This window comes from Myotis lucifugus, unplaced genomic scaffold (assembly GCF_000147115.1).
Source record: "Myotis lucifugus unplaced genomic scaffold, Myoluc2.0 scaffold_115, whole genome shotgun sequence".
Taxonomy (NCBI): Eukaryota; Metazoa; Chordata; class Mammalia; order Chiroptera; family Vespertilionidae; genus Myotis; species Myotis lucifugus.
In genome coordinates this window covers 1,466,834-1,477,781 of record NW_005871163.1, presented here as the reverse complement: position 1 = coordinate 1,477,781, position 10,948 = coordinate 1,466,834, and the positions used below count along the sequence as shown (strand labels likewise).

The following is a 10,948-nucleotide window of genomic DNA, read 5'->3' as shown; positions in this document are numbered from 1 at the left end:
CACTCTCCTCCACCACCAAAAAGGAGGGTTCATGAAAGAGGAGGGACGTTTGATACAACACACACACTCAGTGGTGGGTGTTCTCTCAGCTTCACCCTTCGACTCCATCCCGGGATGTGACCCTTACATTAAGGTTTCGGAGGGAACGCACACCCCTTCTGTGTTTTTTTTACTCTTCTCTCCCCCATCTCCCCCCGGGAAAGTTTCATGTCCCGAAGAATAGTTTCGTTCCGACCCCACACTGATTGGAATGTTTCTCTATCTTTTTTGGGTCCCCCAAAATTAACCCAATTTGCGCAATCGAATTCAATTGCAAATCTTGCGTGAATTTTGGGACACCCTATATTTTTATTATTGGGTTGTTATTGTCATCAAATTATAAGGGTTCTTTATATTTTCTACATAAAAGTTCCTTATGAGAGACATGCTTAGCAATTATTTTCTCCCATTCTATGGTTGTCATTGCATTTTCTTTTTAAAAAATATATTTTTTTATTGATTTCAGAGAAGGGAGAGGGAGAGAGAGCTAGGAACATCAATGATGAGAGAGAATCATTGATTGGCTGCTTCCCACATAACCCTGACTGGGGATTGGGCCCACAACCCAGGCATATGCCCTTGACCAGAATCGAACCCTGGACCCTTCAGTCCGCAGGCCAACACTCTATCCACCGAGCCAAACTGGCTAGGGCTCATTGCATTTTCTTGACCATTTAAGCACAAAAATTTAAAATTTTGGTGGTGTTCAAAGTATCTATTTTTTTTTTCCTTTTTTGATCGTGCCTTTGGCTTTTTATCAAAGAACTATTGCCTAATCCGAGTCAGGCCAGGCTGTAGGCATTTTGGAGTGAGGACCAGGGCAGTGGGCACATGGCACAGGGGGCCAGCAGGCTGTTTGTGTGCTCAGGAGCTCCAAGTCCAGTGCAGGTCCCTCTTGAGCTCAAGAAGCAGGGCCCTTCCCAGCCTGGCTCCTCACTCAGTCCTCTCCTCAGCCTCTGCTCTCCCCCTCCCTGTCTCCCTGCCTAGGGGGCTCCGTGAGGACCGAGGACCCAGGGGAGCAGAACTCCCCATAATCAGTCCTTGTGGGAGGGGCATGGGTTCAGGTGTTCCCCTCCTTGACGCTGGCCTGAATCCAGAGTTCAGGGCAGACTCTCTCATCCTTGTTTGCTCCCACTCCTCCATGTCCTGTTTCCAACCAGACTTCCCCTCCTGAGCAGAGTTGCGAGCAAATAAATGTTAGGATGAACCAGGAACTTGTGGGGTGGCTTGTTACAGAGCAGTAACTAATTGCAGCAGGTCGCTGCTGCTGCTTTCTGCCCAGACAGTGTGCGTGTATGCGTGTGCACCTACGTGCGTGCGTTAGGGACAGTGTCTTCAGCCGGAGGCCTCTAGACTATTTGAGATCTTAGGGTCCAGGCTCCAGATGAGCCGCTCAGCTTTGACATCTATTTCTGCTGAACTCTTCATTGGAACCCTGCTTCTCCCGCTACCATAGTCCAGTTCAGGGCCTTTTTAGAACAGGCCCTACCTGTATTTGATGTAATTGGTGTGCAATTTGCATACATGAGTCATGTTAGGTGGTCTCTAAATGTTTACCTGATGCCTCTGTGGGGGAGGTATTAGCATCTTGGACTCTTGGAGGGGACAGGGGCACTGGAGTTACCTGGTCTGTTCTCCCACCCTTGCAGGGTCTGCTTGATCGAATGACAAACCCACCACCTTCCCAGGCAGCTCTTGGATGGCTGGAGTGTTGAGGAGGTCCTGTGCTTGCCAAGTTTTGTATAGAAAAAGGTGAGGTAGTCTGTGTACATTTAGTTTGGGTTTAGTTCTTTGCTCTGGGAAAGTCAGAGCAAGTCAATAATCCCCCCCCCCCACTCCCCACCCCCTAATACAGGACAGGTACTACGGTGGCCTTAGGCATCCACAGCACCGTCATTGTCTCTGGCCTGACCTCTGCCCCAACCACCCCAGCAGGCTGCTTCTGGAAATGCCGGACCAGCAGCTTTCAAGCGTTCTTTCAGGAGCAGGGCCCTGTTTGTAAATGAAATCTCACCTAGAGCCCAACATGTAAGGCAGATGGAAGTGGACCTGCTCTGGATGAGGGTGAGCAGGAAAAGTAGAGGCCCCCGGAGAAGTTCCCCCACACCCCTGGCCACAGCCAGGCCGCCCAGCTTGCAAACCACTGTCCTGGTGTGTTCCTCTCAAAAGCTCCTCGGGGTCCTATGGGACCCGCCTGCAGACCTGCAGAGCCTCCCAGCAGCGAGCCCTGGCTTTCCATTTCGGCAGCAGAGGGGACGTGAACAGGCTAAGCTGTTGCATTACAACACTGCCTCTCAGGAAGCTCGAGGCCTGCTGAGCCCTCCGGGTATCCTGGCCTGGCCTAAGCCTCCGCAGCCTCAGACACCTGCTTCCGGAGCCTGGACTGAGGAGAGGACAGAGAGGAATGGAGAGGCCTGGCCAGGGGCTCTGACTGGGCCCTGGAAAGAGTCCCTCGGTCAGAGCCCCAGATTCCTTAACTCTGGGGAAGGAAAATAGTCCTTCCTTGTAGATGATGCATGAAGGGCACACAGATAGCCCTGCATGGCACCCGCCTCAGTGCTGGTGGGCTGTCCCTATGGAGCCGAGGGAGGCATGGAGCAGCGGGTGGAATGCAGACCCTGCTGTAATCGGCGTATCCTTTCTGTAAAACTGGATGATAACTAGAATATCTACCTCCCAGTGAGGTGCCGAGGACCCAGGAAGCCTCGCACGCAGGCGTGGTGCCTGTGCGTGGTACAGGGCAGTCTGCTGTTACCATCCTGGGCTCTGACCCCGTGAGCGTCGGCCTGGCCCACACTCTCACCCACCCCTCCGAGACCTGACACAGCCATCAAAACACCGGAGGGTTCCTTTGGCAACAGGACTTTTATTCAGTCAGAATGAGCAGAGTGTGACAGAAGTCAGGCCCAGTCAGGCCAGGTGGCCCCCTCCTCTTCCTCCCCCAGACCCACCCTTCCCACAGGAGAGGGGGTTACTGGGTGAAGGGGGTGCGGAGAAGCCACTGCGGGGACCAAGGCCTGTCTGGGAGCTTGGAGAAGCCCTCAGCACGGGCCCAGCATTTGGGAGACGGGGCGGACCGCCCTTCTGAGTCCACGCGGATATGACTCCAGTTTCTAGGGAAACATCACCAAGTCTACCTGCTTCAGCTAATTAAAGTTCCGGGTGAGGGGCCCTAGGGGGTTGGGGGTCAGGGACTTTATAGTCTAATCTCACACTTAAGGAATACACTCATCTTTTCTTCCTTTAAAAAAAAAGTTTCTGCTATTTAAAAAAATGTTTCTGAGTGTCATAAAAAATAGGTATTTGTTTCCTTGGTTTTCTTTTTCCTTCTTTAACTAAGTATCTCAAAGGACAACACAACAGAAAAGAGAAACAAGCAGTCACAACATCAACACCCTTAAACGCACCTTGTATAAAAATAGCTTCCGGCCACACTTGCTGACAGCGGTCTCTCCACTGTCCAGGGGGTGGGTCAAGCTGGCTGTGTCCCATGGGACAGAGGTCTGGGGAGCCTCCGCTGGGGACCCTCCCCACGCACACACACACCCATCCGCACACAGTACATTCCAGGGGCCGGCCTGCTCCGGGCTCGGGGTCTGGGCCGGACGGGGGGCAGGCTTCAGAGTGAGGTCCCACCCTCCCGAGGCCCAGGAAGAGAGAGGACCGAGGGGACCCCAGTCCAGGGTGAGTTGGCTGAGAGGCTCAAACGGGAGTGGCTAGAGCAGACGAGACAAACCAGCACTGGCTTCATTTGGAGCAACAATTTACATTTCAAGGAACAAATTCTCCTCTCATTTTTGGCTTTTTCCCCATTATTTGACCAATTCCATCTTCATTTCTGTAGGCCCCGAGAGGCCTACCCTTGGTGGCTTAGCCTCTGGCCTCCTCTCTGGGGAGAGCCAGGGTTGTGGGCAGGAGGAGGAGCCAGCGAGAGGGTCCAGTGATAACAACACAGGCCCGAGAGCCAGTGGGCCTTGAGGTAGACGGTTTCTTTCACACCTGGTAATAGGGAAGTGCCTTTTTTTTTTTTGCTTTTTTTTTTTTTTAACTCTAAACTACAATGTGGGGAAGGGGAGGGGGTGCCCATAAAGGGGCTTGAGGTAGGAGTGCATTCGGGGCTCTGTGGGGAAGAGGGGCTGAGGCCACGGCCGCTCCCCCACGGACATTCATTCCGGCTGAGGTAGGTGCTGAGAACCAAAACAGCAAAAATCCATCCTGAGAAAACAAGGTGGGTGGAGGGTGGCAGTGCCAGGGGCCCGGCCACAGCAGGGCATATTTTTGGAGTCTGATTCACCATCCTCTCTCTCTCTCTCTCTCTTTTTTTTCGTTTTAAGTTTTTTTGTTTTTTTTTTTAAGGAAAACAGTTCATTCCAAGTCATATGGGTACCAGGCAGAGGTGAGGGGGCACTAGCCCAAGGGAGGGGCTCCTGCAGAGGCCCCTCCAGGTCCTTGGGGGGCTCCCTGCCGAGGCTCCTGTAGGCCTTGACAACCTGGGGGCAGTCAGAAATGCTGGGAAGCCCCCATCCGAATCCCACACGACTGGAGAAACCTTGCCTTTGACCTGAGAATGGGGGGGTGCCCCCCCTCCAGAGCTGTCCAGACGCTGGCTACTGTCCGGAGAGAGCTGGCCGGGCAGCTTGTCCTTCACTGAGGAGACCGGAGCCTGCGTCCTGAGGCGGGGGGGCAGCTGTGAGGCCTGCGCAGGGAGCCTTGGCCTCCGACGTCCTCTCCTCCCGAAGGCCGACCCCCTGAAGTGGCAGCATGGAGAGCGGGGTCTCCTCACACAGGGCAGGGGCCGCAGGATCCTGCTGGGAGTGGGCCAGTCACACCGGCGTCAACACGAGGCCAGAGGCCCACATGCCCTCCAGCCAGAGGCTTGGGCTCCCTCCCTCTCCCTCCCACTCAGGGCCCAGGGGCTCCAGGCCTCCCTGCTGACTCGGGCACAGAGAGACGCACGGGCCGTATTTTGTGTCAAGAGAAGACCTGGAGCTTGGTGAAGGCCGATGGCCAGCGTACAGGGAGGGCAGGATCGGAGGTGGGAGGGACACTCACCGTGGGGCTGGGGCTGGGGCTGGGGCTGCGGTCTGGCTGGCCCGCTGCCCCGGCCGGGGGGAACAGCTGCTCCAGTTCCTTCATGTCCGCACGTTTCTCGTCTCGGCCCAGTTGGTCCCGATCTACCAGCCTGGCCCCATTCAGTGCCAGGATACCAGGGTCCCTCTGGCTCCGGGGGCCCTGAGGAGGGGACAGCTGGTTTTCTACATCCTTACACAAGAGGACCCTATGGGATGAGCCAGAAGTTAGGGAGAAGGACCTGTGGGGGGGCAGGGAGGGGGGACAACGAAAGGATAGAGACAGCGAGCCCAACCGCTCCTCTCCCCCGCGGCTCCTCCTCCTCCCCCCACCTCATGTCAGTCCAGCCCCCTCTTCCTGCCCCAGTACCACCTGCCCCTTTGGCCGAACAGGAGGAAGAGGACACAGAAGATGATGCAGGTGACCCCGATGTGGATGCCGATGATGATGCCTGTGGTGGACATCTGGTTGGTGGCCTCCTCCTTCCGGCAGTCACACGGTGGGCTCAGGGCTGGTGGGAGGGGCGGGTTGGGGGCTGTGGCTCCTCTGGTCTGAAGCAGTCCCAGACACCCCATCTCTGGGGGCTCCTTATCCGTGAGCCACGCCCACCCCAAGTCCACAGAGCCTTTGTCTTTGCCTATGGGACTCCAGCCCAAACTTTTCAGCTCTTTTTATCCGTTACTGAGTACTCTGTGCCGGAGACTGAGAATAACACTGTAAACCTCGACACAACTCCATAGAGTGCCCCTGTCGTCCGGACAGGTATTATTATCCCCCTTTTATAGAGGAGGAAACTGGGGCTCAGAGAGGTTAAGTCACTTGCCCAAGGTCACACAGCCAAACTTTGAGCTCAAACCTAAGCCTATGTTCTCAAGGGCTGCATGCAACTCTTCTACCCTCTTTCTTTCCCCGGGTCCCTGCTCCCCTCTGCCCACAGCCCCTGGCTTCCATTCCTGCGTGCCAGTCCTTAGCCTCACATTCCAAACACAACCCTCACCTGTCCTCTCAGATGCTCCCCTCAAAGACACAAAGCGGACTGTGGCGTTGCCATCCCCATGCTGGTTGTAGGCGAGCAGCTTCACCTCGTACACTGCAGTGGGGTCTGGGGGAAAGGCAGGGAAGGCTGCTGAGAGACCAGCCAGCCACCAGTGGGGGGCTCGAGCCCAGCAGGGAACAGAGGTGACTCCTGCGCCCCACCGCCTGGCCCCAGGCACTGCACCCCGGCCGGACTCCCCAAGGCCAGGCTGTGTCCGCCTCACCGAGCTGGCTGAGGTTGTAGGAGGAGACAGTTCCAGGCAGCACGATGGGGCCGGTGAAGGCGGCCCTGCTTGCTGGGCGGTAAAACAGCTTGAAACCGCCCCGATGCAGGGCTAGCCGGGGCCAGGGCTCCCACAGCAGCTGCAGGGTGGAGCTGCCCAGGACTCGCACTGACAAGGGGGGTGGGGCGGGTGCTGCAGGCGGAGAAGGAGGCCAAGATGTGAGGACTTTTTCCATGTTCCACCTGTGACCCAGACCCCCAAGAGCCTGACAGTTCTCTGGCTTCTGACTCTAGCTTGTTCAAAGAGTACCTTTACATGAATTAGAAAAAGACACCCCTTCCTCCAGACAGAACCAGCCCCCACTCAGCCTCAGAGCTGAGCACCCTGTGCCATGCACAGCCTGAACAAGTGTGCGTGGGGGTTCTGCTCTAACACCTGGGTGTCTGCGATTTTTTGTGTTTTTATTTTTAATATATTTTATTGCTTTTTTACAGAGAGGAAGGGAGAGAGATAGAGAATTGGAAACATCAATGAGAGAGAAACATCAATCAGCTGCCTCCTGTACACCCCCAACTGGGGATGTGCCTGCAACCAAGGTACATGCCCTTGACGGGAATCGAACCTGGGACCCTTGAGTCCGAAGGCCGATGCTCTATCCACTGAGCCAAACCGGTTAGGGCAGTGTGTGCGGTTTTGTACACCATGACCAGGCCTCACCTTCGCCCAGGGTGCTGGCCAGGGTCGGGGGAGAGGCTGAGCTGGCCCCCCGGGGGGTGTAGGCCTTGATGTAGAAGCTGTAGGCAGTGGAGGGCTCGAGGTCGCTCACCAGGTGCTGAAAGGTGCCTTTGCTGACTGCTTCCTGATACTCCAGCTCTGGTGGGTCTGGGGAGGCGAAGGGCAGGGCAGGAGAGTGTAAGGGCATGAGGGTGCCCTCCCCGCACGGGGGAAGGGAGGGCAGCCGGGGTGCAGGGGGGAGAAAGAACGGAAGGTGTTGGGTAGGGACACGCAGATGGAAAGGGAGAGAAGCAGTGAGTCCGAGGACAGGGCTGCAGAGCCGGCCCGGCCCGCTCGGCCCACACACCAGCAGCCTTCCGGATGTGCAGGACGTAGCCGATGATCTCGTTGGTGTTGGCCAGGGGCTCGTTCCAGGACACCCGGACCTCGGTGGGTGATATGGAGACCGCCCGCACGTTGATGGGGGGCCCGGGCAGCCCCTCAGCCCAGAGCACGGTCAGCCTGGCACTGGCCTGTGAGGAGCCAGCACTGTTCTCGGCCACACACTGGTAGATGGCCTCGTCTTCAGGGCCGACTCCAGAAATGGTCAGGGTGCTGCGGGGGGAGGGAGAGCCTCAGGGCCCGTCCTCCTCCCAGAGCCCCCCTGCAGGCGGCCAGTCTCCCCCTTTGGGAGATGAAGAGACTGAGCCCCTCCAGACAACAAGCGGCTGAGGTCTCCCAGCAGGTGAGACCGGAGACTCAAACCCAGTCTCCAACTCCCAACCTCGCCCTCCCCCAGGGGGAGGCGCACAGCCCGCCCAGGCCACTGACCGAAGGCCGCGCCCCAGCACACACCACACACGTGCCTGTTGTTGTTCTTGAGCCTGACGTGGCCTCCGGGCCCCAGCACCTGGCCATTCTTCAACCACGTGACGTGAGGGGGCGGCTCACCCTGGGCTTGGCAGGTGAACATGGCTGTGGTCCCGGCTGGTCTGGAAATGGACTGGGGGTGCTGGACAAACTCTGCTGGGGCTGGAAGGGGCGCGCAGAGAGCATAAGAGCAGTGAGGGGCAGGTGGCGAGGGACGAGACAGCTGTGAGGGAAGGGACGGGGACAGGGGAGAGGGACGGGGCTGGCAAGCCTCCAGGTGGGGCCCGGGCTTCAGGAGGTGGTGGCAGGTCCCACCTCCATCCACCAGGGGCAGACCCCAGAGAGGGCTCCATTTTAATGACTATTTAAAAGACTGACATTTGTATCCGAAAGCAATCAAGCTGAGCTCCCTGTTCAGGAAATTGTTAAATAAATAAATGTGCTAATAGGTTTGGCTGCACCTCGAAGGCGGTAATGACGGGGAGATGGATGAGCCCTCAGTGCCAGCCCCCCTCGCCCCTACATTCAATTCCACCCTCCTCCAATCCCAGGCCTCAGGCCTCCATTAACACCCGAGAAATGAAATGCTCCATCACTTTCATTTGGACAGATTAACGGCACATGCAACGCTAAACAAACGGGGATTTAAGTCCCTAAGACCCCGCGCTGCCACCCCTTCCCCGGCTCTCGAGGCGGGCACAACACAGACAACCCCTGAGAAGGAAATCCAAGCCCAGACCACGGGGACAGTTGACCACAGGGTAGGAGGATGGACAAAATGACCTGGTCGGCTGCAGAGGCCCTGAACACTGCGGCGTGGAAGCGGGCTCTGTGTGCGAGGTGGGAGCTGGGGTGTGAGTGTGAAAATGACAAACACGCTGAGAGTGCTCAGGCAGGTGTGAGTGGGGAAGTACCGCACGTGTGAATGAAAACAGCATGTGGTGTGAGGGACACGTGTGAGCGACACGGGGCGGGGGGGGGGGGGGAACAGCTGAGATTATAAAATAGAAATGACTGGGGGAGCTTGCTGGCACCTCGAAGGGGCACACAGGGGCCCATGACTAAGAATGTCCTCCCATTCCCAACACCCGAATTCCTGGGGGAGCTGCCCTGCTGGCCTGGCCTGGGGGCCTGGGGAGGGGCAGGGGGAGGGTTAGAGCAAGTACAGGGGAGTGGCAGACCCTGGGTGTCTAGGGTCCTGGGCTTGGGCCAGGGACGTTGATGAGGCAAGGAAAGGGCAGGAGGAGGGCAGGGGTGGGGAGGGAGGGAGGTACCTTGCACCACCAGCCGGCCCTGTGCTGTTCTTCTCACCCGGGTGCCGGGCCTGTTGGCCGCACAGACGTAGACGCCTGAGTGCTGCACGGTCACATCGGAGATGATGAGGTTCCCTGTGCCCAGAACCTGGATGCCCTCCACCCCGATGGGTCGGCCGTCTGGGGAGGAAGGGGACTGGAGGTGAGGGAGGGTCGGGGAGATGGGTGTGGACGAGGGGACATTCCGGACTGTGCAGATTCACCAGCCCTCCAGGGGCCCCAGTCTCTGACTCGGCACCTTCCCTCCTGAGCATCACATGCGGCACCGTGGAGGCGGAGGGAGCAACACAGAAAACTCCCGTCTAGCAGCAGAGACACGGGTCCTATTGTGCATTCTCACTCACTCAGTGGTGGCCTGCAAGTCCCTTCCTCTCAGCTTTTCAAGTAGGAAATCAAGGGTTTGAATGAACGGGACCTTTCCCTGCCTGGTTTCTCTCTCTCTCTCTCTCTCTCTCTCTCTCTCTCTCTCTCTCTCTCTCTCTCCATTTATCTATTTTTATTGATTTCAGAGAGGAAGGGAGAGGGAGAGATAAAAACATCAATGATGAGAGAGAATCATCAATCGGCTGCCTCCTGCACGCCCCACACTGGGGATGGAGCCCGCAATCTGGGCATGTGCCCTGACCAGCAATCGAACCATGACCTCCTGGTTCATGGGCCGATGCTCAACCACCGAACCACGCCGGCCGGGCCTGGTTTGTCTCTCTTGAAAAAAGTTCCCAGGTCAAATATCCATTCTGTTCCTGGACTGTCACAATGCCCACTCACACAAAGGCTCTGAGAAGTCCTGCAGCAGAAGGACCTGGTTAACTCTGTCTCCTAAACTTGTCAGACCACCAAGCTATTCTTTCCCTCTGCAGATCATGCCTTGGGAAATGTTGGACCAGATGGTCATTGCGGTGCCTACGGGCTCCTCCTAATGGTGAGGCCACTCTTTCTAGTCTCTCCCAGGGACCAAGCCCTCCCCCCACCCCAGGATCAGATTAGCACAGTCAGAATGCAAGGAGACAGCTCTCCATTCAGACCCTGAAGTGGTGAAATCTACTCCATTATCCCGCCTGCTGCCCCCTCCTTCCCCGATCACTCAGCTGCTACAATGTGGCGCAGTCTCCCGGTGAATGCCCACCCCACCCTGGCCCTCCAGCCTCTCCTTCCCCCGTGACCTTTCTGCTCAGACAATGTGGGCCCATCTGCACCCTTTCATTTCTCTCCTTCAGCTGCCTAGGGATTTAGGCTGGGGACTTAGGGGGCCAGGCTGGAGCCTGGGGGGGGGCCCAGAGTGAGGGTGTGACAACTGGCTGAGATTGTGAGGGGTGTGGGAGTGCATAGCTGGGGTGTAAGGCCAGGGTGCAGAGGGCAGAGGTGAGCAGGAGGGGAAAGAGACCAGGGCGCTGAGAGCTTGTGGAGGGCTCTGGAGGGCCCGGTGCTGAGGTGATGGGAGCAGGAGGAGGGACTGGCGTGGGATGGACGAGGTAACCCAGGGAGCTAAGCCATCCGTGATAACCCCCAGGGAAGCTTAAGGCAGGCGGACCTCTCTGGTACTGCCCAGAAGAGGGGAACTCACCCCCTCCCGGCCTCTGCAATGACGGGACCCCACGGTGGACAACAGGGATCTATAGTCTCCTCAGTATATATATATATTATATACCTCTACGGGGTGGGACTTGTATGTAATAGAGGGTT

The 10,948-nt window shown here is 57.2% G+C and overlaps 1 protein-coding gene across 1 annotated transcript in view; it reads right to left on the bottom strand.

Annotated features, from left to right (window-relative positions):
- Positions 1-4,646: 4,646 nt before the first annotated feature.
- Positions 4,647-10,948, bottom strand: part of IGDCC3 (immunoglobulin superfamily DCC subclass member 3) — a 40,389-nt gene continuing 34,087 nt past the window's right edge. The window contains exons 6-14 of the mRNA XM_023757818.1: positions 9,227-9,401; positions 7,949-8,114; positions 7,450-7,697; positions 7,086-7,250; positions 6,369-6,560; positions 6,107-6,211; positions 5,482-5,620; positions 5,092-5,317; positions 4,647-4,847 (exon numbers count right to left, since the gene is read on the bottom strand). Of these exons, the coding sequence (XP_023613586.1) occupies positions 4,647-4,847; positions 5,092-5,317; positions 5,482-5,620; positions 6,107-6,211; positions 6,369-6,560; positions 7,086-7,250; positions 7,450-7,697; positions 7,949-8,114; positions 9,227-9,401 (1,617 nt within the window). The remainder of the gene's footprint in view (positions 4,848-5,091; positions 5,318-5,481; positions 5,621-6,106; positions 6,212-6,368; positions 6,561-7,085; positions 7,251-7,449; positions 7,698-7,948; positions 8,115-9,226; positions 9,402-10,948) is intronic.